The sequence below is a fragment of the Plecotus auritus genome (genome assembly GCF_963455305.1).
Source record: "Plecotus auritus genome assembly, chromosome: 9".
Lineage (NCBI taxonomy): Eukaryota > Metazoa > Chordata > Mammalia > Chiroptera > Vespertilionidae > Plecotus > Plecotus auritus.
Window position 1 is genome coordinate 151,417,560 of NC_137783.1, and position 27,771 is coordinate 151,445,330.

The 27,771-nt window shown below is 61.9% G+C and overlaps 4 protein-coding genes across 7 annotated transcripts; 1 reads left to right on the plus strand and 3 right to left on the minus strand.

The window, feature by feature from the left end:
- Positions 1-448: 448 nt before the first annotated feature.
- Positions 449-17,652, minus strand: PLCB3 (phospholipase C beta 3). 3 transcript variants are annotated; one of them, XM_080641902.1, is made up of 32 exons: positions 17,413-17,652; positions 14,718-14,795; positions 14,424-14,492; positions 14,195-14,335; positions 13,879-13,958; positions 13,745-13,798; positions 13,586-13,661; positions 13,385-13,485; positions 12,730-12,896; positions 12,495-12,641; positions 11,356-11,596; positions 11,076-11,160; positions 10,812-10,998; positions 9,682-9,884; positions 8,809-8,905; positions 8,647-8,731; positions 8,225-8,349; positions 7,550-7,704; positions 7,308-7,469; positions 6,529-6,628; positions 6,338-6,442; positions 6,063-6,154; positions 4,747-4,900; positions 4,625-4,660; positions 4,302-4,470; positions 3,705-3,846; positions 3,542-3,618; positions 3,334-3,423; positions 3,186-3,243; positions 2,805-2,891; positions 2,501-2,720; positions 449-1,273 (listed from the first exon to the last, which is right to left on the minus strand). In XM_080641902.1, exons 1-31 carry the CDS (start codon positions 17,509-17,511, stop codon positions 2,517-2,519), a joined length of 3,666 nt encoding a protein of 1,221 aa, XP_080498028.1. In that variant the 5' UTR covers positions 17,512-17,652; the 3' UTR covers positions 449-1,273; positions 2,501-2,516. The 3 variants fall into 3 exon arrangements, with proteins under 3 accessions (XP_080498028.1, XP_080498029.1, XP_080498030.1); XM_080641903.1 differs by having other exon boundaries at positions 2,484-2,720; XM_080641904.1 differs by lacking the exon at positions 14,718-14,795.
- A 4,739-nt stretch (positions 17,653-22,391) lies between these two features.
- On the plus strand, positions 22,392-24,800 carry PPP1R14B (protein phosphatase 1 regulatory inhibitor subunit 14B). Of its 2 annotated transcripts, none has more exons than XM_080688312.1 (4): positions 22,392-22,943; positions 24,031-24,114; positions 24,406-24,438; positions 24,529-24,800. In XM_080688312.1, exons 1-4 carry the CDS (start codon positions 22,686-22,688, stop codon positions 24,595-24,597), a joined length of 444 nt encoding a protein of 147 aa, XP_080544438.1. In that variant the 5' UTR covers positions 22,392-22,685; the 3' UTR covers positions 24,598-24,800. The 2 variants fall into 2 exon arrangements, 1 of the variants encoding a protein (XP_080544438.1); XR_013961653.1 differs by having other exon boundaries at positions 22,555-22,943; positions 24,267-24,438.
- Positions 24,801-25,250: 450 nt separating this feature from the next.
- Positions 25,251-26,620, minus strand: FKBP2 (FKBP prolyl isomerase 2; the record flags this gene model as incomplete). The annotated part of the gene is made up of 5 exons (XM_080688313.1): positions 25,251-25,392; positions 25,480-25,515; positions 25,848-25,894; positions 26,014-26,126; positions 26,456-26,620. 5 exons carry the CDS (start codon positions 26,618-26,620, stop codon positions 25,331-25,333), a joined length of 423 nt encoding a protein of 140 aa, XP_080544439.1. The 3' UTR covers positions 25,251-25,330.
- Positions 25,251-27,719, minus strand: LOC308258062 (uncharacterized protein; the record flags this gene model as incomplete). Its single annotated transcript, XM_080688311.1, has 6 exons — positions 25,251-25,392; positions 25,480-25,515; positions 25,848-25,894; positions 26,014-26,126; positions 26,456-26,624; positions 26,786-27,719. The coding sequence occupies one exon, from the start codon at positions 27,717-27,719 to the stop codon at positions 26,922-26,924; it is 798 nt and encodes a 265-aa protein (XP_080544437.1). The 3' UTR covers positions 25,251-25,392; positions 25,480-25,515; positions 25,848-25,894; positions 26,014-26,126; positions 26,456-26,624; positions 26,786-26,921.
- Positions 27,720-27,771: the final 52 nt, after the last annotated feature.

A 27,771-nucleotide genomic window follows, 5' to 3' on the forward strand; every position in this document is an offset into this window, starting at 1 on the left:
CGTCGCTGGGGGCTTCGCGGCAGCGCTAGCGCTGGCAATTCCAGAAGACGCCACCGTTTTATGAATAAGGGAAACTTGGGCTCTTTCTGAGTGACAGCGGTGGGGCGGGGGGGCTTTCGAGGCGGGGAGCAGGGCCTCTTGGCCAGTTGAGCCCCAGGGACTTCCAGGCCCTTATCTCTAATCTGGTAATTGGGAACCGCGGGCCGGCCGCCGGAATTCCGTGCTCTGCAAACCGTGCCGCCGTCCCCCAGGGAGGGTCATTTGTTCCTATTTGGGTCAGTCCTTTAGAACAGCTACTGTGTGGCCGGCCTGGGGCCAGCGCTGCTAAGGGAGCTGGCTGGGCGCGCAGGACGGGGGAGGGGGTTGCGGAAGGCTGGCCAAGGGCTGTGAATAGAGTGATAAATAGGGAACCAGAGAAGCTCCAGGACCTGGGAGCAGAGCTCCGAGCTCGATTTCAGAAAGATTTATTGGCGCCCCCTATAGATGAGCCAGTGATTTGTGCTGGGTACACAGAGATGAATTAAGACAGCCGGTGAGTTAGAGCTGGGACTTGGAAGGGAGAGCTGGGGGAGCGGGCTGTCATTCTGGGGAGAGGAAAGAATGGACCCGTGGAAGGATAGGGGAGCAGCAGAGGCCGGGCTTCTGAGGGGCTCGTATGTCATACCCAGGAGTTTGGAGTTTAGCCTGATCTGTGAGGACCAGGGGACTGGCGTGTAGTGTTTCTGTAAGAGGAGGCAAGCCAAGAAGGTAGGAGTTGGCAGCTGCGGGGCCTGGACACACAATGCGGTGGTCAGATTTGGGGAAAGGACAAGGACTGACCGCAGAAGCAAGGCCCAAAGTAGAGGTCCCCTGCCCTGGGAGAGCCCCCACTCTGGAAGTCCAGTATCTCCGGCCTCCCCACCCCATCTGTTTGCCTGAGGCTGCAGCAAAAACAAAAAGAAAACACTCAATTGGCAGGAGATAAGCCCAGATAAGAGGCTGCCTTCCTCTGGAGGAGGGAGGCAGGCAGTCTGGGAAGCTCGGCCAGGAAGCTGGGAGAGGCCTTGAAGGAGTGCCAGCCTGCCCCTGAGCAGAGCCCAGCCGCACCCTCGCTGCGCCGCGGGTCTCTGCCACTCCTCGCTGCCCCGAGGCAGGACGGGAGGCATGGAGCAGGTCCTCCAGGCCGGCTGTAGACCATCTGCCACGGAGGCTTCAGACCTGCCCTGCCTCCGGGTCAGGACATCTTGAGTTGGCCTGGCACACGTGACTTCTGTCTGGGCTTCAGCTTCCTCACCTGTAAAACAGGCATAACATCTCCCTCACAGGGATGAGGGGCGCCGGGTCTCCCAGCCCCTGTGTCTATGACTGCCAGCTTCCCTTCTCCCACGGGCCACTGCCAGGCCCACCCACTTCCCACCTATCGCTGCCCAGCTCCTGAGCTGCCCAGCTCCACCCCTAGTCCATCTCCTGACACAGAGTCAACTGCCTGCATGGAGCCCAGAGCAGCCTCGGCGGAAGATGCTGGGCCCTTGGGTCATATTAGGCAGAAGGAAGGGGGGCAGGGAAGGCTTCCTGCAGCTAAGGCCCGAGCCTCCATTAAGAGAGGACGGAAGGGAGAAAAGTACGGTCCAGGAGCAGAGGGCACAGGGGCAGAAAAGCCTGGGGAGGCCACAGGGCCTCTGGCACCAGGTTAGTGGGGAGATCTGCAGGCCCCAGGCAAGCGGGTATCAGGTTCAAACCCAGCCTGGCAGGCGTGGCTCAGTGGTTGAGCATCAACCTATGAACCAGGAGGTCATGGTAAGATTCCGGGTCAGGGCACATGCCCGGGTTGTGGGATCCATCCCCAATGTGGGGTGTGCAGGAGGCAGCTGATCCGTGATTCTCTCTCATCATTGATGTTTCTCTCTCTCTCCCTTCCTCTCTTTGAAATCAATAAAAACATTAATAATTTAAATAAAAAGGTTCAAACCCAGCAACCCGTCACTGGGGGCCTGACCTCAGCCCCAGAGTGCCCACAAGCCCATTATATATGAGGAAACTGAGGCCCCAGAAGAAGGGACAGAGAGGGCCTGCGACCCAGGGTCCTCTCTAGCACTGCCCCACCCCAAACCACACTGCACACAGGGTCCCTGAAATCCACTTTTATTCACGTAAAAAAAAGTCCCCAGAGAATAGAAAAAGAATGTGACCCCTACTGCCCAGCGCTCTGTCTCCACATGGTGTTCCCTAGGGAAGTGAGGGAGATAGCTCCCACTCTGGGGTGTGGGTGTCATGGGGGGCAAGGGCCCCGCTCAAGCTCTCTGGCCCAGAGTGAACCAGCACCTTCCCTAGGACTAAGGACAGGAAGGAGGGGCTGGGGACTAATGGGGCCCCGAGAGGGTGAAGGAAGGAAGTTAGTGCAGGGTGCTCGCCTCAGTTTAAAAAAATAAAATTTCTAAAGATAAAAAGTTAAAAGAAAAAAAGAGCATTAGTGTCTTGGCTTCCGGCCACCTCCCAGCACCCACCCTGGCCCGGTGGCCACCTCTTGCTCAGCCAGTTCAGAGCTTCGTATTCTCCTCTTGGCTCTCGGAGTCAGCGCCGGACAGGTGCCCACTGCTCCCAGGCGCGTGACCATTGCTGGCACAGGCCACCAGATGTCCATCCCCCAGCCCCTCCGGCGTCTCGCCCAGCAGACACCGGCGGATCTCCTGGGGCAGCCTGGCCCGATGCTCCTGACATTCCTGGGCCAGCTGGGCCAGCAGCTGTGGGAGGAGGAGGAGGATCACAGGACAGGCCACCTAGCACTCCGCCTGCTGCCCGAGTGCCCACCTCGCCCGAGCACTCACCTTGGGCTCCTCTTCCAGCAGCTGCTGCAGGACCTGCTGCTGCCCAGCCACAAGGCGCTCGTGCCGCTGCTTCTGGGCCTCCTCCAGCTGTCAGTGGGGGGACAAGAGCTCAGCCGCGGGTCCTCAGGGAGGGGCCAGGCTCCTTGCGTGGCCAGGGTTCTGAGATACTATCCTTGTGGCAAATGCTGCAGGCCCAGCCTCCGAAGCCATGGGGCTCGGTTAGAGACAGTTGGCTTTGATGGTGTGGGCTGGAGGGGGCTGGAGGGGGCTGTGGGGTCCGGAGGGAAAGGCTTTGGAAACCCCTCTAGGGCGCCAGGCCCGCACCAAGGAGCTGGGTTTCTGATGACTGAAGGAACAGGGTGGCACCTGGGCCTCACTCACCCGGCGGATGGAGTTGACAGACTCCGTGATGTGGCGGCGGTTAATCTCTGTCAGTTCCCTGCACAGGAGCAAGGCAGAGTGGGTTCACTGCCGGCACCCAGCCCTGCCTGCCCAGCGCCCAAACGGCTCCCGGCCCCGAGGCCCTTACGCCTCCTTCTTATGTTTCTCCCTTGTCTTGGCTTCTGAGATACTGTTGTGGCGTTTCCTGTCCAGGATCTTCTGCAATTCCTTCTTCTCCCTAGAGGAGCCAGTGGGGGAAGAGGAAGGAAGGGTCAGTGGCAGGACTGGGGGCTCTGCCCTTGTCCTGGCACCAGGGAGTCCTCCCCGCTCCCCCATCCAAGATCCTGTGCCTTCACCTGTCATTCATCTCCTTCAGCCTCTTGACCTGAGTGGTGTGAGCATCCAGGACAATCTCCCTGAGCCGCTGCAGAGCCTGTGGACACAGGTAACCAGTAGGTGCGACAGGCTAATGACAGGTCTGTCCAAGAAGCAGGCACTCCCTGACGACGCCCCCCTCACCTGTCTCAGGTGCTCCAGCCTCCGCTCGGCCTCGGCGTCCGCCTGGGCCTCCCGCAGCTCCAGCAGACTCTGCACCTGTCTCTTCTGGAACTCTTGGTAACGCCTCACCTCTTCCTCCTCCTCCTTCTTGTCCTCCCCAGCTCTGTGTGAAGAACCCCCCTGGGTGATGCTCAGGTCATCACAGGAACTTGGGCTGGGCGGGCAGAGGGTGGCAGGGCATTTCCCAGCTGGCAATGATGGACACCGGCCCTGGGGCGGGGCTTATTATGCTAATAAGGAGGCCAGTTCATTTCACTGACATGATGGAAGCCTGTCTGGGCAACAGTTTCTCAAAACACATGCTCCTCTTGTCTTCCAACGAGGTATTGCCCCCAGGTGGGAAGAGGGTGGGACTGAGCCAGGAAAGCCTCCTCCCTTCCTGGCACCAAACCCTCCTCCTGGGGGGTCCAGGAGAATCCCTTGGTCACCCTGCCATCCTCCGTGCCCACCTAGTGCAGGAGAACTCGCACACCGCCACCCACATTCACGCCGATGCACGCAGCACCGTCGCACACAGGCAGACCGGCCGCGCACAGGACACCTGGCCGGTGCCAGCACCTGCTCTCGGCCCGGGCCTGGGCCAGGCTGTCCAGCAACCGGCGAGTGAGAGCAAACGCCTTCCGCTGGTGCTTCTTGTGCAGCTCCCGCAGGTCGCGCTCTTGCCGACTCCTGAGCTTCACCAGAGCCTTGTGGCCTCGGAGCTCGTCCAGCGGGGCCACAGCCACCTCTGTGCGCAGCGGAGCAAAGGCGGCTGAGCGGGGCCAGGCCAACCCTGCAGGGGCACCCGCACCCCCAGGAGGGGTCCTGCCTCCCCGGGAAGCTCCACCCCAGAACAGGCCCCCCTCCTGGGATAGCCGCATCCCCACAAGCCAGGGCCCTACCTGACAGGATACTGGCAATGAGATCATCCCGCTGACCTGGGGAGCAGAGGCGGGACTGTGAAAAGCCGGGGGACAGTGGAGCCCTGCCCCGCAGGCCACCCCAGGCCCAGGCCGCCCCTTACCTGGGCTGCTAAGGGAAGGGCTGGTGGGAGAGGTGGTGGGGCCTGCGGGCCGGCGGGGAGAGGTGTCCAGTGGGCTGGGTGTGGGGTTTGGGGTCAGCTGGGATCCCTGCTGCTGAGACTGGGTCTCCTGGCTTGTCTCCGGGCCAGCCTGCGCCTGTGGGGGAGGAAGCAAGATGCTCTTTCCAGAATGGCCCCTCTGCCCTCCACAACCTCCGGGGGCGGCCCCAGGCCCCTGGTCCGCCTCCCTCTGCCCGGCTGGCCCTGGGCTCCTCATCTGTAACATGGGGCTGCTAAGACCACTACATGAGAAACAAGGGGTCTAAACCCCTTTCCACATGGGGTCGGGGGAGATCATGTGAGATGTGACTCCAAGATGCTGGGCCCCACTGCATGTGCTCAGGAACTTCCATATTGTTCTGGAAAGCCTTGGCCCGGCCCCAAGTCTCCTCCTGTCTCCACCCTTGCCCACAGCTGCTCATCTTCCTAGTTACTTAGCTCCTGATTAAATCAACGAAGGAAGTGAGTGCAGAGTGGGCACCAGCCTCTCTGGCTAACAGCCTCTAGCAGCGGCCTCTCCCTGCCTGCCGCAGGCCCCAGGGGACTGGGTTTAGATGTGCGGGCGAGCCTCTGCCCCTGACCCCTCCCCACAGAAGCCACTGACATCTCATGGCGCACAGGAGCCGTATTAAAAGCTGCCTGGTGGAGCGGCAGAACCCGCACCCCAGCTCCGGCCCTGCGGGCAGCTGGAGGACTCTAGCCCGGTGCGTCCTGAAGGCCTCCTCACATGGGAGGGGCGGTTTCCGCCTCCTTAAAATGCGGAGCAACCCAGGGCCGCTGAGCCGACTGTGAGAAGCCGCACACCGTGCAGCATGGCGGACAGGCCGAGGCTGAAGGCCCAGGCCAGGCCTCTGTGACACGGAGCCTCAGTGTCTCCCGCTCTCCCCGGGGGATCGCAAGCTCAGGTGGGGGGAGGGGTATGTGAGCCAAGTTGGTGAAAAGAGCTGACACCTGGCGCCCAGCATGCACTTGGCTTTGTTTTCTGGTTTGGGTGAGAGAAGAACCCAGAAAGGGGACAGGCCTTCGGGCAGAGGGTAAACGACACTGGTGTTTGCTGTAGGGCCATGAATAGTCCCTCTGGCTCTTGGGACGAGAAGCCAGACTGCCAGCCGGGAGTTGGTACCCGTGGAATGGGCTGGTGCAGGCGGAGGAGGCAGGGAAGGCTGCAGGTGCTTCTCCGCCAGGGCCAACGGGGTTCAGCCCGCACCCCCACCCTCACCTGCACCCACACCCCAGCGACCCCGCCTGCCCTGGCTCACCTCCCTCTCTCCGATGAGGGCGGCCAGCTGCTTGGCCCTCTGGTCCATCAGGCTGACGTGCTTGATGGGGTTGATCAGGGCCTCTGCATAATCTGGGGAGGGGCAGAGGGCCAGGGCCTTGGAGTCAGAACCCCAGGGCCACACCCTCCCACCAGCTCTGGTCTCCTGAAGGGACTGCAGAACTCACCCTCAATTGGGGCCCCTCAGCCTAGCCGTTCCCAGACCCAGGGGGCGCCCTTGCCCCCCACGCCGTGTGGCCTGCCCCTGCAGCTCACCCTGGTGGTCGTCGGGGATGTAGTCAGAGGCCTCAGTGTAGATGAGCAGGGCTGGCAGGCACAGAGGCTGGTTGGCCTCGTTTCTTAGGCAGATGTAGTGGTACCCTGGGGGGGCGGAGGGCAAGGTGAATGCACCCCACTGGGTCCCCGCACACATTGCCCGGGGCTGCCCAGAGCCTAGATGGCCTCACCTGAGCGGATGGCAGAGACGGGCAGGATCCGGTGCCCCACGAACTTGCCGCCCTCCTCAAAAGCCGCGATGCGCAGCGAAGCCAGCGTGGGCAGCACCACCTGAGGGCCCAGACTGGCGCTAAGTCACAGAGCTGACCCCTGGCCACTGAGCCACAGCTGACCACAGCCACCAAGGCCAGAGCTCAGAGGGGACCCTTGGACACGCTGACCCAATGAGTAACATCCGTCACTGTCACTACCGAGCCAATGGCAGACCCACCCCTCCGTGGCACATGGCCAGTTGGACAGCCAGCAGCCCCTGAGCCAAAGGAATGGGCTGACCCCCCCTCCCAGCACCACTCCCGGGGACAGATCAGGCTTGGTGATCACCGGCTTAGAGACGGGAGAGTGAGCCAGGACTCTGGCACCGAGGCCACACCCAGCCCAGCTGCGCTCAGAGCTGCAGTCCCTTTGGGCGGGGGGAGGAGCCGTTGTGAACTTGTGCCTGATCTCAGGCTCCTGTCTGGGAGGTGGGGCAGGCTGTGCCCACTCCTCTAGCAAGACCATGGGACCTCCCACTGCCTCACCTTCCGGTCCTCTTCTCTCACCCTGCAGAGGGCAGGGCACCTGAGCCTGACCCTGGGACATGCAGGACGTGGGGAGAGGTCTGGAGGTGCCAGGCCCAGCCTGGAGGTGGCTCGGCACCCCGCTCTCCACCCCTGACTGCCACCATGCACCTGGTTCCTGTCCCCCCCCCCCCCCCCGGAGAGCCCAGCAGGTGGGCGGGCGCCAGGCTCACCTTGGGGAAGTCAAAGGGCTCCTCATCCCACACGGGGTTGAATGAGTTCCCCTGAGAGGTCCGAGTGCGGTACTTGCGCCGCGTGTCAACGGGGAGGCCGAACATATCCACCTCCACGTAGATGCTCACCTTCCTGTCCGACAGGAACTGCCCCGAGATCACCTGGCGGAGCAGGAGGGTAAGGCGGCTGCTGGGAGTCCCGCCCCCCAGCACACCCCGGCCTGCGCCCTCCCTGGCTCCACCTTGACCCGCAAGGCATTGGCCACAATGCCATCCACGATGACCTCGGTGAAGGGGTCAAAAGACTTGTCTGGCCGCCGCATGAACTCAGGCTTGAGCAGGTAGCCACTGCGCCCGTTGTACTCGAACACGCCTGCGTTGAGCTGCATCGCCACATCTGGGGGCAACACAGGGAGGAGGGTCAGGAAGGACAGTGCCGTGCAGAGGGGGACCAGGGGTCATTAGGGTCAGAACAACTGGGGTCAGGGGTCCACAGTTAGGAAAGATTAGACAGGAGGAAGGGCCTAGGGTCCGCCAAGGTCAGGAGTTGGGGTTAGCCAAGGTCTCGGTTTGGTTTGGGAATCTGGGATAAGTCAGAGGTCCATTCAGACAAAATTAGCCCGGCTGGCGTGGCTCAGTGGTTGAGTGTCTGACCCATGAACCAGGAGGTCAGGGTTCAATTCCCAGTCAGGGCACATGCCCAGGTTGCAGGCTCGATCCCCTGTGTGGGGTATGTGGGAGGCAGCCAATCCATGATTCTCTCTCATCATTGATGTTTCTACCTCTCTCTCTCTCTCTCTCTATCTTCCTCTCTGAAATCAATAAAAATCTGTTTAAAATAAATTAGCAGGGTCATGGGGCAGAAGTCGGTGAGGATGGGGGCCAGAGGTCAAGGGTCGAGGTGGGCCAGTGCTCACCCAGGGTCTGGAAGTTGAGTGCAACGAGCTGGCAGCCCACGTTCCAGAAGAGCTGGGGCATGTAGTTGGACGAGTCCACACGCGTGCCCTTGGGGTAGATGCGGCTGAGCTGCTGCTTGTTGTATCTAGGTTGGCAGTCAGGGGCCACGCCGAGCACTCAGCCCCTCCTGCCTGAAGCCCAGCGCTGCAGGCCCAGCCTCAGCTCCTGTGAACCCACCTCCCGGCCTGGGCTCAAGGGCCCCCCTTGGGTCCCCACTTCTTGGCCTAGCCCCTGTGCATTCTCCCAGACCCCTCCAAAGCCCGGATGGGGGTCCTGGAGCATCAGGACCCTGTGCGGGTGGCATAAGTGGGGTCAGAACATCTTTGCCAGCCTCGGAGCGCCCATAGCCTGGCCCAGTGGCTCCAGTGCCACCAAAGGATACTCCACAAACTCCATGGGGCTCTTGGTCAGCTGTTCCATGGCCTTGGTCTCCACGAAGGATGACATCTCGAAGCACTTGTTCCTCTCTGGGGGTGGCCAGATGGGGGTCAGGCCTAGCAGGGCCAAGCTGGCTCCCACACTCACCGTCTCCCACCCCACTTACTTCGAGCAGCCTCGAAGGACTTGAACTTGACAGGCTCGATGTAGTTGACGAGTGTCGACATTTCCTCAGTAGCATTGACCTCACTGCTAGCAGTGCCCTGTGGCCCCCAAGCACAGGGTCAGCAGTGTCATGTCCCCCAGTCATCAGCTGGACGTCCCCTCACCTGCCCTGCGCCATGAAGGAGGCTCTGACCCTCTTCCCGCCCCGGCAGTCACGCCACCCAGGAGCCTCAGCAAGGGCTGCAGCCCCTCCATGGCCCGTCAGCCCTGGGCCCTTCTGCCCTGAAGTCTTCCTGGTCCTTCCTAATTTGCTTCCTGCTCCCTTATTCTGGAAGCTGGAATTTCTCACTCAGTTACAAGGGTTCAATTAGCCACATGCAGACAGGTCCCCAATTTTCCATCCCCAGCCATTATTTCCAGCCACCACCTTTCCATCTCCTCTCAGCAAGACTCAAACAACCCCCATGCTGCTGAGCTCAGCAGCCCGTCCACCCTTCCCCACTCTGGGTCCCCCCAAATCCGACCTCATGATTGACTGTTCTGTCACCTCCACTCCTCAGAGCTCAACACTCTCCTGGTCTGCAGGCCCCTCCTGACCACTCGGCCCTGCTCCCTCCTCAGATCTGCTCGCCCAAGCTCCCTGCCCAGGTCAGACGCCCCTTCCTCCCCTCTCCCACCGCGTCTGCACCCTAACTCAGCCCTCCCTGGCCCATGTCTCGAGCATAATCTCACATTTGCTTCCCTGCTTGTTTACCTAAGACCTCTCCTCTCCATGCCCCGCGCCCCCAAACTCCAGGAGAGCAGGGAGTGTCTGACCATGGCCAAAGCCAGCCCTGAGGGGGCCCAGCACACGCCTCCCACCGGCAGGCCTGACCTCATCCGTGGTCGGCTTTTTGGGGTCTGACTGCTCCTCCTCTTCCTCGTCCTCCTCCTCCTCCTCACGGTCGGCAGGTCCGAGATCAGGGCCCCGCTGTGGCCCCTCCTCGCTCAGAGACTTCCGAGGCTCCAGGCTCAGCTTCTCAAGACCCGCCTCCTCCCCATTGCTCAGGCCGGGGCAGCTGTCGGAGCTGGGGGACCCTGCAGAGGACGGTGGCACAGGGGGTCGGGAGTCAGGGCACACACACAGACACTCAGCAGCCGGGAGGGGTTGTGCCCATGGTGTGTGGAGTGACTCAGTAGGGAATCGAGGGCACTCTCAGGACAGTGTGGCTGGGGGAGGGGCAGAAGTCGGAGCTGGATGTAGTGGTGAGGCAGAGGGGGTCAAAGGTCAGGGTTCAGAGTTATTGACATCAAGAAAGTAGGTAGAGCCCTAACCGGTTTGGCTCAGTGGATAGAGCATCGGCCTGCGGACTGAAGGGTCCCAGGTTCGATTCCAGTCAAGGGCATGTACCTTGGTTGTGGGCACATCCCCGGTAGGGGGTGTGCAGGAGGCAGCTGATGGATATTTCTCTCTCATCGATGTTTCTAACTCTCTATCCCTCTCCCTTCCTCTCTGTAAAAAATCAATAAAATATATATTTTTTAAAAAAAGTAGGTAGGTGGCTCAGCAAGGATAAAGGATGACATGGCGCGATTCCAAGTCAGGGGTCAGTCAGGGGTCAGAGATAAGGAGGACTTTAATAGCGTGAGAGGTCAAGTGGGCAGACTCTGTGGGGGTCACAGGACGGGGGTCACAGGACAGGCGTCAGAAGTCTGAGGATCGCACTCAAAGCATGTGGAGAGATCACTGAAGCAGAGATCAGGACCGGTTGAGGGGAGGGCTCTGTGAGGTGCGGGTTTGCAGTTGAGGGGTCAGGAGTTCAATGGAGCCAAATCCAATCTGGGTTTAGTTCAGTGAGGTGAGGTGAGTGCCTGGGGTCAGGGGTCAGAGGTCCCATACTCAGTGAGGAGGTGGCGAGTGGCTTGGAGAGGAGAAAGGTTGTGCTGGGTGTAGAAGGGAGGGTTGGGCTCAGTGAGGTGGAGGGTTAGGGTCAGATCAGGGTCGAAGGTCGGGCCGGGTCATACCGAGCTGGGGTGAGGAGGGCTCGGTGGCGGCGGAGCTCTCGCTCAGGGCCGAGTTGCTCTGCTCCAGCGGCCGCTTGCGCACGGAGCTGTTGGGGACGCCGGTGCTGGGCCGGTGCCGCTTCTTGTTCTTCACCAGGATGCGGCCCATCAGGTCCTGGGGGCTGGGCAAGGGGACGCCCGGGGCCAGCTGGTGGGCACAGACAGGTCAGGGCCAGCCGGGGCACCCTCACCCCCCACGCCCTGCCCCGGCCCAAGCCCCCATACCGGGTACTTGTCCAGTGGGTCGATGAGCAGCGCATCCCCAAAGATGGAGCGGCAGTACTCGGCCATCTTGGCCTGCTGCTTTGCCCTGTGGGCCAATGTCAGAGGTCAGAGATCCCCAGGGTAGGTCAGAGGTCTTCAGGGTCAGTGCAAGGTCCCAAGGTCAGAGGTCATAGGAGCCTTCCACAGGCCACAGGGAGGCTGCCCCCGGGCTGTCAGGGGTCCCCAGAAGCCTGCGTGTTAGAGGGTGCCGGGCCAGACGCCTGATCAGCAGCCTACTCACGAGTCCACGTGGTTCTCGAAGGAGAGGATGACCGGGTAGGGCGAGGTCTTGAAGGCGGTCTCAGCGATGGCCTCCAGCACGTCCCGCAGCGGCACCTCCGTGGTCATGGTGAAGCCGTGGGTGATGAAGGGCTCCTCCTCCGGCGGCCGCCCTTTCCACACGTCCAGCTCCACGCAGCGGCAGCCCCACAGCAGCGCCTGGCGGTACATCTCCACCGAGGAGGTCCCGGCCAGCTGCCCCGCTGGAGGCGCGGCTCTGTCACCACAGCGCCCCCCAGCCGGCTCCTCCCCTCCTCCCCAGGCCCCTCTGAACCAGGCCAGGCTAGGGACACGGAGAGCCCCATGGCGGCCAGCCCCGATCATCCCTAGTTCACTGTACAACCAGCACCGTCTCTCCAGAGCAGGGCCCAGGCCACCGCCCAGCCCGGCACCCACCCACGCCGTCAGCGTCTACCAGTGCCGGCGGACGGGCTGGCTCCTTCACCAGGGCTCACTCCCTCTCACCTAAATATCCACCGTCTCCCATCCCACCAGCGAGTCACACCCAACGCCCCCATGGCCCCTCACTTCCCCTTCCCCCTCCACCGCTGCTGCCCTGGAACAGCCTCCATTGCTCCTGCCGGAGGACAGCACGCCCCTCCCTGCCTCCCATCCAGTCTCTGCAGAGCGCCTGGCGTCATCCTTCTGAATCATACCAGGTCACACCCCCCGCTCAACACCCTCCAAAAAGCCCTTCTTGATCACGTAGGACAAATCCAAATTCCTTCCCTGCTGGGTCTAGTCCTACCTCCCTCTCCGGCCCCCTCTCCCAGTTACCTGCCCCAGCCCCCACCCCACCTCGCCTCCCCACCTCCTCCTCCTCCCGGCCTCCTTTCTGCTTCTTAAAAGCACCAAGCAGTCTTCTATTCTGGGCCTTTGCACAGGCTGTTCCTTCCCAAAGCCACCTCGGCCCTTCCCCCAGGAAGCCTTCCAGACCACCCAGGAGACGCACCCATGCAGAGAAGCCCTGGTCCCCGGGGGCAGGCTGTCTGTTCCCTGCCTGCATTCCTAGTACTGGCCACCCCAAAAGGAGGAAGGGCCGGAAGGCAAAGGTCACGATGCCATTCCTCCCTCCTGGCCAGTGGAGGGCAGCTCACTCACCTGTGAGATAGGTGTTGTGTGAGGAGTTGATGAAGTAGGAGCTCAGCGGCTGGGTCATGTCTGCGCTCAGATCCAGGGCCTCCAGGGGCAGAATGCCATTCTCCTCCCCTCCCAGGTAGCGGCTGAAGCCCTCCATGGACATCTGGTCTGGGGGCCGGGGGGTCAGCAGGGTCAGGGTCAGCTGGCCCTGCTCTGGTCCCTGCCCACCACCTCCCAGCCCGCCCGGCTGGCTCACCTCGCTCCAGGAACTGCTTGTTGGGCTCATACTTCTCAATGAGCAGCCGGGTCTGGGAGGGCCCCAGGGGCGGGTACAGCACTTCATTGAGTCTTGGGTCCCGTTGCTTCTGGTTGATGAAGTCCATGAGCTGCTCCAGTGTCAGGTACGGCTTGCCCTTGGCACCTCTGGCGGGCAGGGAAACCGGGTCAGGCTGAACCTCGCCAGGCCCTGCGTCAAGCCCTTGCCCTGGCAGAGGGAGCTGGCACCCACTGACTGGGACTTAGGCAAGTCTCTGCTCTGAGCCTCGGCTTCCCATCCACTCCCTCCCATTCGACATTGGCATTGGCATTAGCAAGGGCAGTGGAAGTGACCAAGTGCTTGGCCTGCCGATCCAGCCTCTAGACCCTGGACCCAACTCCGCTCCAGCCCTCACTTGCTGTGTGAGCTCAGGCAAGTCCCCAACAGTCTGAGCCACCTGTTCCCATCCCCAGCATGGGCTAATGGATGTAACCGGGCAGCAGAGAACAGAGCTGCAGGCAAAGCGGCTCTGAGCTCAGCCATAGCCCGTGCACTGGGACCCCAACAGCTCCCTCGCCCCCCCGGGCTGGAAAGAACCCCGAGTAGAGGCCGGTGCAGAGTACTGGGGCTGGTAAGCGGGCCCCGCCCTGCTCACATCTCCAGCAGGATCTTGTCAATGTCCGGCCGAAGACACAACTTGTTCAGGAACCGCTCAAAGATTTCCAAGGAAAACTCATCAGGCCGGATGGACTCGCTCTGGGGGCCAAGAGGAGTATGTGGGTGAGAACCAGGGGCAGCCAGCCCCCAAAGCAGGTGCCCATTACACCCACCTGGCCCCTGCCCCCAGCCCCCTCACCCGGTTAAAATTGAGGCCACAGGACTCCAGTGCCGTCTCCACCCGCTTCTTGTCCGCTGAGAACATCTTCAGGATGCTGAATAGATGGGAGGGGTCAAGGTCAGTGGGGGCAAAGGTCACCAAGATCAGGGCAAGGTGCCGAAGGGAAGGGGTGCTCACTTCTTGACCGGGATCCGTCCATCCTGGTTCACCTGCAGCTTCAGCTTTGTGTATCTGGGGAGACAGGCAGAAGGCTCATGCCCTGGGGACGGCCACCTGCACCCCCAAACCCCCCAGGCAAGCCTGGGGCTCACGCTTTGCGCAGGAAGGTGTTCCTGGAGGCGTTCTGAGCCAAGATGTTCATGGCCAGCTTGAACAGCTCCTCAGCCCAGACCTGAGGGGTCAGGATGCAGGGGAAGAGGGTGAGTGGGGCCGGAAGGGCTGGCTCGGCCACAGCCCCTGTCCAGAACCGGGTGTGGTATACAGTAAGTGCTTAAATACTGCTTTGTCAGGGGATGGTGAGAATTCAGGGCAGAGAACAGCCTGGTATACAACAGGCTCTCACTAGTGATGGCTGATTCAGCTAGTGGGGTGGTGACTCCCCTGGGCGACCGCTCAGTCCCAGCCCACCTTGGCTGTGTCATCCTGCACGGCCATGAAGTTCAAGAACGTTGTGTTCACTGGGTCTGGCCCGGCCACCACTGTCATCAGCTTCTCTTCTAGCCGGGCATCAGGGCCCCCGAAACCCAGCACCTCGCGAATCTTGGGGTCCTGAGTAGGTTAGAGCCAAGGGTCAGGAGGGGTATCCCTACCCCCCATCACCTCACTCCCATGCTTAGTCCTGGTCCCCATCGCTCACCTTGGGCAGGCGGGCGTAACGGCCTGTCCGTGTGTCCCGGATGGAACTGATGTCCAGTGTGTCTACCTCCTGGGGAAACCACATGCCTGGCTGGGTTCTCATTGGCTACAGGGTGAGATCCCAGAGCCCCCAAGCTCCCCATCCTGGCCAAGGCCTGGCCACCCCTGCACCCATGCCTCAGCCCCTGCCCTTGGCACTTCCTTCCCGGCAAGCCAAGGGAGGGGTCAGCCAGCAGCTGGGGGTCTGGGTCAGGGGCTCTCGACCTGAGTGAGCTGCACCAGCGCCCGCCCTCACCATGTTGGGCCCTGTCCAGTACAGGAAGAAGCCATTGGAGTCCACGCGCAGGGTCACCAGGTTCCGACTGGAGGCCTCCTGGGATGGGATGGCACAATAGGGGTCAAGGAGTGAGGGCTGCAGCCCAGGCTTGGTCCTTGGAGACCCTGGGGCCACCGGGGCAGTGTGTCTGACCGTGAGCAAAGACGAAACCTCGCCCAGCCCAAGGTCCTTTGTGGCTCCCTACGGTCCTCAGGACAAAGCTGAGGTCTGGGAGTGTCCTCTGGGGTCCTGACACCCCTCCCAGTGTCACCTCTCTCTCAATTAAGACTCCGTCACATGGACTACCCTTTCCCCACTTCCAGCTTCTGCGTCATTGTTCCTTCGCTAAGATACCCTTTCCTTCCTTCTCTATCCATGAAATCTGACCCACCCGCCTGGGGAGGCCTCCTGGACCCCAACCTCAGGCTTCATTTCCCCAGAAGCCTGAGAGCTCCCTGAAGCTGTGCAGCCCCATTGGGAATATTTATGGGATGAAAGCAGAGGGTTCAGAAATCTGACCCCCACAGCCCTAGGAACCCCATGACGACCAGCCAGCCCTTACATCTGCCTTAAAGTCCATTACCCCCCACTCTGCCACCCGCAGCGCGCCCCATCTTACACGGCACAGACTAACTCAGCGGGGGACTTACCCCACCCTCAGAACCAGAGTGAAATCTGTCCTCCCTTGAATAGCCCTGCAGAGGCAGGGAAGGGTGTGCTGGCCCCATTTTCTGAGAAGGACCCGGTCCCTGGCACACTCCCAGGGCCACCCCAGGCAACGGAGGACAGCAGCCAGAGGGGGCGGTCAAGAGGGACTTAGACTTGGGTAGGGCCTGAGCGGCCAAGTGGCCACAGCTAGAACTCTCCTGCCCCAGTAGGAGACCCCTCCTCACCTTGGTGTCACCCCCAAACTGCCGCTCGAAGTCTGGCAATCAGATCATCAGTAAAACATCTGCCTTCACATCGTCCCTACTGCGTGCCAGGGCCATTTCTAAGCACTTAACATCCAGGAGCTCACTTAGTCCTCCTAACAAACCCTACTTGGTATGCACTATTCTTCTTCCCATTTCACAAACAAGCAGACTGAGGCCTGGAGAGGCTGCTTAGCTGATGAAAGGTCAGAGGAGCCAGGGTTTGCATGCGGCCAGTGCGGCTCCAGAGCCCTGTGGCCTAGGAGGCAGGGAAGCAGGACCCCGCCAAGGCTCCCAGCTCCTGGCCTCAGCTGCAACCCCAACGTGGGGCCTGGGATTAGTCTCCACTCTCCAGACTCAGTTTCCTCTTCCCCGAGATGGGGTTGCACCAGCCCCGCCCATCTCAGGCTTTGCTTACAAAGGACAGGAAGTTGATCTGAGGGCAGAGGGTTCAGGGAGCCCTGGAACATGGGGAAGCTTGAGCCTCCTCACCTCCTTGTGCTAACAAACATCCTCAGCCCCCCTTTGGGGTTCCTGACCCTGCCCTGGGACTCAGGATACCCCAATAGTGTGAGGAGGGGGGAGTTCTGTAGTAATGCCCCCAGGACCGAGCCCTGTCCCTCCCCAGGGTTCCGGCCTTCAAAAGCAGCCCAGGCCCCCTGCTCTCTGGCCCCAAGTCCTTGTCAGCACCACCCCCCCCCCCCAGGGCCCTCTCCCTGTTCCCACTTCCTTATTTGGGTTTATCACACTGGGAGGAAAAAGAGAAACTTTTCCCTTTAGGCCATCTTGGGGAAGGGGTCTCCCCGGGCCCCTGGGGCTTCCAGGCACCCTCTGTGTATGGCACACCTGCTGCCTCAGGCCACGCCCCCAGCCCCTCCCCCAGCTCCCACGCCTACCCGCCCCACCCAGCCGGAAAGGAGCCCAGGCACTTCCAGGCCTCTGGCCTGACTGGGTGAGAGCAGCGAGGAAGCTCAGGCAGGCCGGGTGGTGCCCCTGGGGAAGGAGGGGTTCAGGGGGCAGGGAAGGGGGCAGTGTGAAATGAGGGTGGGGCACAGGACTGGGGCCCGAGCCGCAGGTGACAGTCGAGGCAAGGAAGGTAAAAAGGGGTTTGGATTTATTGGGGTTCAAAGTCCCGAGGCTAAGGAGTGGAGTGCAAAGTTTCCCTGGGGTGGAGGAAGTTGGGGGGCAAAGTCTCCAGTAGGGGGTGACTTGGTGGTACCATCTGAGCTGGGAGCTGGACTGGGATCCAAAGCAAGGCAAAGGGGTGCCAACCAAAATAGGGTGAAAAAGTGATGAATGGAGAAGAATGTTCAGACTAGGGCATGGGGAAGCGTAGGGTCCCAGCGGCTCCCACCGAGAAGCGAGGTGCACCTGGGCCAGATTGGGGATCAGGGTCCTCGAACCAAAGAGTCCAGTGCGGGGCAAGGGTCTGGGGATCAGACCAGGGTTGGAGGAACAGGAATTAGATTGGCAAGGAGGGGTAGGAAGGGAGAGTGAAAAGGGGGCCGGGATTTATTGGGGTTCGAAGTCTCCGGGCCAAGGGGTGGAAAGCCCAATTTCCCGCAGCTGAGGGGCTGTGTGGGGGGTGGAGGACAAAGTCCTCAGTGCGGGGACGATTGGGGACTCAAGTTTCCGGAGCACAGCCTGTTTGGGATGGGGGGGCGCCATGGCCAGGCCAGGCTGGGATGGGGTCCTCAGCGTGGGGCAGAGCTTGAGGGAGGGAGTCCCCGAATCTGGGCGGGGCAGGGGCCCCCCGCACCTACCTCGTCCCATTTGATGAACTTACTCCCGCGCCGCAGGGTCTCCACCACGGTGGGCGGCTCCAGCTGCAGCGCGTGGACGCCGGGCCTGGCGCCCGCCATGGCCGGGCGCGGGGCGGGCGGGCAACCCGCGGAGCCCCGACGGGGACCGACGGCGCGGGTGCTCCCTCCGCGCGCTCCCGCGCGGCCCGCCTCGGCCCCGCGGCGTCAGCGTCCGCCTGCCCGCCAGTCTGTCCGGGACGGACCCAAGGATCGGCGGGGCCCGGGCGGGGCGGGGCGGGGGCGGGGCCACAGCGGCGCCGCCCCCTCCCACCGCGTCGGCCCGCCCGCCCCGCGTCGGCTCCCCCTGGCGGCGGGGGCGGCGACTGCAGCCTGAGCGGGGATTGGGGTGGGGGCGTCGCTGAACCTCCGGCACTTCGCAGGAGGGGGGGCTCAGTTGGACGAGACCGTTGTGAGGAGAGGGCGCTGGGGACCGGGGGGCTGTGGGTGCAGCTGGAGGCATGGGGTAGAGGCGCTGCCCGTTAAGGTTTCTGAGGGGCGGGCTGGGGGGGCCAGACTTGTGCCCGGGGGTGCAGAGCCCTTCCCCCATCCCACTCCTGCAGCACTTAACCGAGTGCAGGAAAAGCCACCACCACCCTCCTCGCCCCCCCTCGCTTCACCTCAACCCCTCCTGCAGCAGCGCGGCCCCCTCCCTGGGAGCACTTAGCTAATGGGCCTCCCGCCGCCAGGCGCCCCACCTCCGTCCCTAGCCCGGGGAGACCTCTTTCGAGGACCCAAGCGTCCTGGCCTTTCAGAGAGAGCCTAGGACAGTCCCTTCTTGTGCTGCAGACCTTCACGGAGCTGGTCCCCGGGGGCTCCTTACTAAGCACTGTGAAGCGGACAGCTGCTCATTGCCCAGAGGGGTCTGAAGCCTCCAGGTGGAGGGAGAGGTGGTGGGGCGGGGGCGGGGGGGGGGGGGCGGGGAGCCGGCCCTGCAACGCCAGCCTCCTCACAGCAGGTGCCCTGAAATCTTTGTTCCAGGGATGGGAGGAGGAAGGCGCCTGGGCGCTGGGATGGATGGGGCTACAGCCCCTCCCGCAGGGCTTGGCTGGGGGGGCTCCTGCCTGGGGGCCCCTGTGGGAGCCCCCCCAATACAGAGGCAGTGGCAGCCGCAAGTTTAAAGTAGAACTCATCCAGAGGGGCCAGCCAAGTCACCTAGAAACCCAGAAAAGATGAAGCTGGTTCTGGGGGAGGAGGGGTCAGCCAAGGAGGAGTGTGCCCTGCAGGCCTCTTTGCCCCAGGCTCTCAGACTGCTAAGGGGAGTCCTGCCTGGAACTGGCTCTCCTCAAAATCCCAGCCACGTGGGACACCAGCCCTAACCTAAGGGATCTCCTTGTCTTTGGCCAAGGCCGTGTGAGGCTGTGATTATTCTCCACTTGAGGCCCAGAGAGGGGAAGGGACTTGCCCAAGGTCACACCGCTCAGTAGGAGGTTGTCAGCCTGTGTCCTGAAGGTCAACTTGTGATCCCTCCACCCCTTGTCCCTGAGGAGAAAGAGAAAGGGGAGCTGGACTTGTCATCCTCCTCTCAGCAAAGCAGCAGAGCTGTGCCCCTCAGAGACCTGGGACCACGTCTACTGGGCGCAGCCAGCACGCAGGGTGGAGACTGGCCTCTGCTCCCACAGGACCCAGTCCCTCTGTGCCTCCGTCACCTTGTCCAGAAGCGGGAGGTTGTTGGAGAATGAAATAAACAAATGGGTAACCTGTGACCCCTGGCTACAGGAAGCAGGGCATCTAAAGGATGGCTACCAGGCTGTGGGGGCATCAGGGAGAAAGGAGGAAAGGGCATGGATCAACTGTGGGGCAGGGTGCCTGCCAGCCAGGGCTAGCAGGGCCTGGAGCCAGGGCCTGAGCTTAGGGGTCTGAGCGGTGGGCCCTAGGCCTTGGACAGGTGCACCTCCTGGAAGCACTGGGCAGCAGCTCCTTCAAAAACAGGATGGGAGACTTTTTCCTGGGCCTGAGCCGCTCCTCTCACCCCATGTCTCCTGAGGCCAGGGCTGCCCCCATTAAAGGGCTCCATTCTCCTCGGACACTTTTTCCAGCCTTGGTAATGATAATAGGGTTTCTCGGCAAGCGGTAATGGTGGAAGGAAGGCCGCCTTTCCGGTCTCTACCCTCGATTAAGGGAGTGTTCATGGCCCACGGGACCCTCCCAGGGCCTCTGCTTCAAGGAAGCACTGAAAGCAGCCTGAGCTGATGGAGCACTCTGGTGGAGGGGAGCTGGGACCCCAGGAAGAGTGGGGCTGGGGAGGCCATGGCCTGAGGCTGGAAGGACGAGGAGCAGCCATGGTAGCACACTCCAGTCCCAGGGGGAGCCAGGCAGGAAGTCTAGGGCTGGGATGTGGGCACGGAGCACTGAGCTCTCAGCCCCCAACCACTGGAGGTCGGTAGAAACAGCCCCCTGGAGAGACTCAGGGTAGCTAAGTGACTTGCCCATGTCTTGGAACCCTACTGGGCAGAGCCAGGATGTGAACCCAGGTTCTGTGCAAGGCAGCCCAGCCTCCGAGAAGGCTGCGGGCCAGCATGGCCATCTGCACTAACTCTTCTCCGTGTGGGTGGCCATGGGAAGGACTGATGGACAGGGAGTTGGCCCCAGGAATCTGGGAGTGCCCTGGGGGTGGCATAGGAGGTGGAGAGAGGAAAAGATAGGAAGAGTATACTGGATCCTCCCTGTTCTGCCCAGAGAACCCACAGGGGTTATCGGTTATCCCCATGAAATTTGGACGTGACAGGAAGCCTTCACACCAGCCCTGAAGGGAGGAGGGACAGGAAGGTAGCCTCTGGGTCACAGCACCTGGAGGACAGAGCTAGGGCTGGTACCTAGGTCTTCATGGCCTCTAGGCCCCCCTCCCACAGCAAGCTGTGGTATAGCCCCTCCTAAACCACGAGGACTCAAGGCCCTAATCCATGTTCCGGTTTAGAAAGCGCAGACCGGCTCTGATGCGCTAAGATGGGGTGTGTTGGGGAATTTGGACTTGGGTAAATTGCTCCTCCTAACAGCCCAGGCTCAGAGCAGGAGGCCAGGAAGCCAGGCCAGAAATGGGGTTCCTGGTGGTAAGGGTGGGTCCTCCCTAATCTATAAGGACAAGGATCAACCCTTCCCCTGTCCCCCAGGCTGGCTGAAGGGAGACTAAGGCCAGAGGGAAGACTGAGGGAGGGAGGAGACATCTGCTCACTCTGCCTGCTCCCAGGCTAAGCTGAGTGAGCCTGCCCACAACCCAGTGAGCCAGGCCCCTCCCGGGGAAGCACACTCCCAACCCCTCTGCATCTCCCCCCATTCCCAGGTTCTGCCTTCTCTTCTCTGCAACCACGTGGTAAGCCTGAAGTCCTGGGTTTGAGTTCGGCTACCGTCTCAACCTCTCTCAATCCCTCCCGCTGCAGAGGGCTTCTCAGGCATCCTGAGGGTGTCTGTGAGGGGTGGACACAGAAACACTGCCTCTCAGACCTTGATACTCTGCTCGAAACTGGAGAGTGAGCCTGCCCTCGGTGGGACATCCCAGCGGAGCTGCACAACCCTATTGGGTGGTGTCTACGGGGAGGTCAGGGGATGAGTAGAGACTTTGTGTCAGGGGCCTGGGATCACAAGCTGATCTGCATCTCTTTCTGTGAGACTTAATGAACCTCTGTGGTGCAGTCATTGAACCTTCTATGCGTTTTCCTATATAACCTTCGCCACAACCCCAGGAGGAAATGTAGGCACACAGGAAGCCATTCATTCTTTCATTCAGTCATTTGTTCAACCAATAGTTATGGACCACCTCCTACGGGTCTGACATAGATGCCGAGAGCTCAGCAAGATCAGGTAATTTGCTTGGTACACGTGGGTTTGTAGCTGAGCACGCCCACTCAATCGCCAGCCTCCGCAGTACGCGAGTCCGGCAGGTTTCGGCCCCATGGAGCTCACAGTTTGGAAGTGGGAGACGGACAATGAACAAGTGAATGAGAGAGACTCTTTAAAAATACAGAAAAGCAGACGGGATGATGTGTGTGTGTGTGTGGGGGGGGTGCGGGTGGCGGGCGGGAAAGAGATGAGCATTCTGCTTAAGAGAGGCGGGGCAGGAAAAGGCCCCGTGAGATCTGAGGGCCAGGACCTGCGGGGGAGCGAGTGAGGTGCCCGCACGCTGGGACCGGCTGTGTGGAGCCCACTCCTGGCACGCTTATTGTGGGTCAGTTATTATTTTTATTGTCATGAGCACCGGCTCCCCCACTTCCCAGCTCTTTATGCCTGCGTTTCCTCGTTGGGGTGCGCAGGGCCGCACCCTGTGAAGGTCAGCCCTACGAGGGCACCCCAAACAAGTTCTGTGCTTCCCAGCCCCGGCTCCGCTGCTGGGGAGGAACTGCCAGGCGAGGCCGGACCCCGGGAACTACACTTCCCCTAATTCCGTTCGCCGCCGCCATCTTGGCCGGTGGGCGGTGGCTGCCTGGGGTCTGGCCCTTCTGACCGCCAGGTCCGTTCTGCTCACCCCCATACCGGGCCTCCACCATGAGGGGCGCAGGACCCCGCCGAGTAGGGCGTCCGGGGGCCTGGGCAGCTCCTGCCCGCCTTCTCCACTCCTCCACCCTTGGGAGCCCGGTCCACGTGTCGGCCCGCGCGGAGAAGCCTGCTCGCCCCCCGCTGGCCAAGCGCTGGAGGACCCAGACGCCGGGGGCTCCCACCTCTCCTCGCCCGACATCCGCCCGGCACACAGTGCCCACTCCCCTCCCTTTCCAGACGGCCCTGTTTTTGCTTCAGTGAGGACAGAATTCTAGGGTCCCAATGGGGGCACAAGTCCTGGTACCCGGCGCTTAGGACACGAGTTTGGAAAGGGCAATTAATAGGGGTAGAGGACAGCCGGGCCCGAACCCCGGACGAGTAGACCCTCCTCCAGCCCCTGCCCGGGGGCGGGGTAGGGGTGAGGGGACTGCAGCAGGACTGGCTCTTTAAGGGGGTGTGGTCGGGGGGCGGGGGAAGCCAGCGAGACAGAGAAAGAGACTTCGGCGGCGGCGGCTCGGGCGGCGGCCGCGGGGGACAAAGGGCGGGCGGATCGGCGGGGAGGGGGCGGGGCGCGGCCAAGCTAGGCCCGGGGGCTCCGCATGCAGCAGCTGCCCCCGGGCGCCCCCGCCGCCGCCCTCATCGCGGAGTCGTGCGGAGTCGAGCCCACCAGCTAACCCGAGCCGACGGCCCGCAGTCAGCCGGCGGGCGTCCGGGAGGCGGCGGCGCAGGGAGGGGCCGGACGCGCGCACGTGGCCCCGGCGGCCGCCATGGCGGACAGCGGCCCCGCGGGGGGCGCGGCGTTGGCCGCCCCGGCCCCCGGGCCGGGAGGTGGCGGTCCAGGGCCCCGCGTCTACTTTCAGAGCCCGCCCGGTGCTGCAGGCGAGGGCCCGGGTAGCGCGGACGACGATGGCCCAGTGAGGCGCCAAGGAAAGGTCACGGTCAAGTACGACCGCAAGGAGTTACGGAAGCGCCTCAACCTGGAGGAATGGATCCTGGAACAGCTCACTCGCCTCTACGACTGCCAGGTGTGTCCCCCACCCCACGCCGGCACCCTAAAGTCGGTCCCAAGTCGGGCTGCCTGGGAACCCCACCTTGAGCCTGCCTGTCACCCGAAGTCAATGGGCACATCGCTTCCGCGCGCGCGCTCCCCGCCTGTCTGTTCCCCCGCCCCCAATGTATGCTCTTTTTTGTCTGACTTAAGTCACTCCAATCTTCTCCGCTGCCTCCCTCATGCCACTACCCTGGTCAGGTTTGGGGTAGCCTGGGCCTTGGGCAGGAGGCATAGGGTTAGCCCGCGCTGGCAGTGGAAGGAGGTCTACTTAGTGCCCGCTAGCCTAGACTGGCTACAGGACCTTAGCCTGGTTGGTGAGGGGACCATAAAGCATCGGGATTATTCCAATGGGCTAGCGGTAGCCTGTAGCTCCATCTTGGCGTCGGGGCAGGCTAGCCGGCTCCCTGGGTTCTGGTTCTCCACCCCATGACTCCTTCCTTGCTCACATGGTGACTCAGACCCCTGGGGGCAGGGTGGAGGAGTGGGCTTGCCCGTGCTGCCTGTCCTAGCCCAGCCCTGGAATGCTGCTGGCTCCGGACCTTAGGTGCTTCCTCGGGAGGAGAGGTGGCAGGCACCCCTCCCACAGCAAAGCATGTGCTCTTTGTTTCCCCCTTACCAGGCCTGGGTCCTTCTCACTGACCCCTCACCCTTCACTTCCTCCTCACTCCTGGGAAGCTGTGACAGGTGTTTGGGGGAGGGGAAAGGGCTGTGATAAGCTGGGACAGCTGGCCCCACCTGCTCTGGTTGAAATGGGGGGCCCAGAAGTTAGGGAGACACATCTGCAGTATTCCCAGCCCAGGGTCCCCAGCCCTAGCTGTCTGGCACCTAGGGTGCCCAACTGGCAGAGACAGGAAGTACCCCCCCCCCCCCCCCGCATCGGGCAGTTTTCCTTGGCAAGGGCCTGATCTGTTTTCTTCTCAGAGCAGCTGCTGCTGTCTGCTGGGCAAAGAGGGCTGGCTCTGCCCAGAGTAGGGCAGGGGCCTCAGCCAGCAAGACCCTCTCATACCCTCCCCAGGAAGACAAACTCAGGCCTTTGTCTCTCCCTCCTCCCCCCACCCCAGGAAGAGGAGATCCCCGAGCTGGAGATTGATGTGGACGAACTCCTGGACATGGAGAGTGATGATACCCGGGCTGCCAGGGTCAAGGTGAGAGAGGGGTGCCAGGGTCAGGTTGGGGGGGGAGCTGGAGTAGAGGGCTGCAGGGAGGCAGTGCCAATGGGGTAAGCAAGATTCTGGAGCCAGGCCTGTTGCCTGATGCAGCCAGATCTGTGGCACTGAGCCTCAGCTTCTGCCTCCAGCAAATGGGGCCCATGCCACTTGCCTAGCGATGGCATCCTGACCTTCGGGGTGGCCCCAGCCCCTTGGAAGTGGGCATGGGTGAACTCCAGGCCCCTGTTCCTGAGAACTCCGTTATACTTCTCCCTTATGTCCCACTAGGAGCTGCTGGTTGACTGTTACAAACCCACTGAGGTACGTGGTTTCCCCAGAGGGTGGGGGATAAGAACCTGGGCTCCTGCCATGTTGGGATCTTGTCTTCCTAATGTCCTCCCTCTTGTCCAGGCCTTCATCTCTGGCCTGCTGGACAAGATCCGGGGCATGCAGAAGCTGAGCACACCCCAGAAGAAGTAAGGGTCCTCAACCCAGGTGAACGGTGGCTCCCACAGGACAATCGCTGCCCCCTGACCTCGTAGCAACAGCAATACCAAGGGGCCCTGCGGCCAGGCCTGGTGCCATGAGCAGGGCTCCCTGTGCCCCTCACTTAGGGGCCTCTTCCCTGCCCCTTGTTTTCCATTTTGGGGTTTTTTTATTATTATTAAACTGATGGGACTTTTTGTGTTTTTATATTGACTCTGCGACGCGGGCCCTTTAATAAAGCTAGGATATGCCTTTGGTGCAGCTAACAGGCTTGGTTGGTCTCTTTTAGGGGGACACACTGCTCTGTAATGGTTACCAGCTCAGCTTCTCCCCAAGTGACTGTAGGCCTTCCTGAAGGCCACGTAGTCATGGTGATAGCCCAGTGCTGGCTCCCAGACCTGGAGCTAAAAGTGGCTGGGGAGCGGCGGGGGGGGCAATGTTGCTGTTGGCAGCAAGAATACTTTTTTCACTCTGGGCAAGGGCCACCATACCACCCAAGGCCTGGCTATCTTGACCCCCAGGCTATTGAGCCGAGATCCCAAGGTTCTAAAGCCACAAAAGGAGACGGGTACAGGATGCCGAGGAAGAGGGGAGGCTGGGACTGTGGTTTCTAAGTCTCTCAGGGCCCACAAACAAACACAGGCTCATTTCATGAGCTTTAAGATTTTTTTTTCTTAAACAGTCTGGTCCCTGATGGGGGCCTCTCCACCGGCCCTCCCCAGCTTGGCTACAGTTCTGAACGTCGCTCGATTTTGAGCAGCTCCACCTCGAACACTAGGGTTGCACCACCTGCAGCAGAGAAGTGAGGTAGAATGAGTTCCAGGGCCACAGGAGATGGGATAGGTGCAAGAGATAGGAGGCCAGAAGGTATATTACCTGGGATCTTTGGGGGAGCTCCCCGCTCTCCATACCCTGCCAAAGATGCACACACAAAAAACACAAAGAGAGCTGTGGTCAGATAGAGGTTCTGCAGACAGCCAGGCTGAAACCAGGCTTCCGCCCATCTCGGTAACAGCCAGCAATGGAGGTGTAATGGGTGAGAGGGGGCCGCAAAGGCCAGATAAAGGGCACAAGGTGGGCAGCAGAGCTGAGTGCCTCAAGGGTCTTGCCCTGGCATTGCTGGACACAGCTGAACTTGGAAGAGGCATGAACTGTAATGAATGGGTGGGGAAGACCACTAACCAGCCTTCATCCTTCCCCAAACATACCCGGAACCCTATACCCACTCAGGAAGGACCTCTTACCCAGCTCTGATGGGATCACCAGCTTCCGCTTTTCCCCCTCACACATCCTGCAGGACAACATATTCAGCATGTGGCAGCACTCCGGCTCCCTGTCCTCCCTTCCCCCCATTCCTGGGGCTTGCCTCCCACAGTTCACCTAGACCACAGCCATGGCCCCCCGACTCACCCCAGCAGCCCCTGGTCCCAGCCCTTGATGACCTGGCCCGTGCCCAGGGAGAAGACAAAGGGCTGGTTCTGGGGCAGGCTGCTGTCAAACTCCGTCCCATCTTCCAGCTTCCCCTGTGGGACCATGGGAAGGCCAGTGAGGAGGAGGTTCCACTCTGACAGCACCCCACCCCCAGCTGCTCTCTTCGTCAAGCTGTCCCCCCACAGAATTGGTGGCCATGGTCCTAGAAGGGGACAGAGCCTTAGGCAGCTCACAGTACATTGTAACTGTTGGTGCCAACCTGGGGAGTAGACAGTGAAGAGCACGATAGAACCACGGAAACTGGCAGAGGGGAGAAGGGACTTGCCCAAGGTCACCCACCTTAGCAGAGGAACCTGGCTCCCAAGTCCTTTTTGGTCCCTAGAATCCCACCCGCACCCAAAAGCTCGGCCTCCTCACCCACCGTGTAGTGCATGTGCAGGACATCCCCCTTGCGCGATTTGATGGGACAGTGGTCTACCCGCTTCTTGACCCCGATCTGCAGTTTCCGTTTGCCCTCGGCCCCCGCAGCCGTGGCCAGGGAACTCAGGCAGATGGACAGTACTGTCAGGACCCAGCTGAGTCTCATGTCTCTGCGAGAACAGACCCCAACCGACCAATCGACCGGGAGGGCAGGAAGGGTATGGAATACCTGCAGGTAGTAGGATTCCACACCACCGTACCTTGCCTGCCCCTGGGGATCCCCTCGTCCCGGGTCACCACCCTCTCCCCCGGGCTCCAAGGTCACACTTACCAGTCCAGTGAGAAGGGGGCTTGCCCGAGGACCCCAGCAGCGGGGGGAGGGGGTAAGGGGAGGCCACAGCAGCCAGGGCCCCGCCCCTTTGTTCACCCTCAGCCCTTCCTTCCCTCCTGGCCCCCAACTCCGTTCTTCAATTCCCACCCGTCCCTTTACGCAAAGTCCAGACCCTATCTGGCTGCACAGCAGTTGCCCTGACCGGGCGACACCACTCACGCCAAACCCAATTGCCCCCTGCCCAGCACACCCACACCTCTGCCGCCGCTGCAGGGGATCGGCCTCGAGGCACCCACACATCGCCACTGGGTGGCTCCGGGGAGCCCCGGTCCTCTGGGGAGACCCCCCAGGCCGGCCCTGTGCCTCCGCCCGGGGCACCTCCCCAGCTCTGAGCCCTCGGGGGTCTGCGGGGCACCCAGACTGGCCCCGTGTCGGGTGACCGTCGAGCCCGCTCAACCCACACCACCTCTCCTGGGGGAGTTCTCGGCCTACCACGCTCCCAGGCCCGGCCACCACGGAGACCGCCCCCGCGTGGACGCCCCGGGCCATTACCTGGGCCTACCCCTGTGCTTGGCTCCTTGGCCCCACCCTTTAGAGTGCGTAGATCCGCCCCCAGCCCTGGAGCCCCACCCTCGACAGAACTAGATCCCTTTTCCTGAACTGTACCCACGCCACTCACCGGCTGAAGCTCCGCCCCCAGCGCCTGGGCCTCGTCCCCCTTCGTCTCCAAACCCGAGGCTCCGCCTTCCGCCTGTTCCAGCTCCTCCTCCAAGGTCCAGGCTCCGCCCCCCACAAGTCCTAGCCCCGCCCCCAGCCCCAGAGTCCCGCCTTCCGCAGATACCAGCTCAGATGCCCCACCCGTTTCTGTTCCACGTACCGCCCCGACTCCCGGGGCCCCGCCCCGTGCGGCGTAAAGGCCCTCCCCCTGCGGCATCCCCGGTCAGCTCCCGCACCAGCCTCCAGGTTCCTCGTACCCTACCCTCCTT

Coding starts and splice junctions, on each gene's coding strand:
- PPP1R14B (XM_080688312.1), top strand. CDS start 22,686: ATGGCGGACAGCGGCCCCGCGGGGGGCGCGGCGTTGGCCGCCCCGGCC. Junction 22,944..24,030: donor CTCGCCTCTACGACTGCCAG/GTGTGTCCCCCA, acceptor CCCCCACCCCAG/GAAGAGGAGATCCCCGAGCT. Junction 24,439..24,528: donor ACTGTTACAAACCCACTGAG/GTACGTGGTTTC, acceptor CCTCTTGTCCAG/GCCTTCATCTCTGGCCTGCT.
- PLCB3 (XM_080641902.1), bottom strand. CDS start 17,511: ATGGCGGGCGCCAGGCCCGGCGTCCACGCGCTGCAGCTGGAGCCGCCC. Junction 14,493..14,717: donor ACTGGACAGGGCCCAACATG/GTGAGGGCGGGC, acceptor TGGTTTCCCCAG/GAGGTAGACACACTGGACAT. Junction 4,661..4,746: donor CCCTTCCCTTAGCAGCCCAG/GTAAGGGGCGGC, acceptor TCTGCTCCCCAG/GTCAGCGGGATGATCTCATT.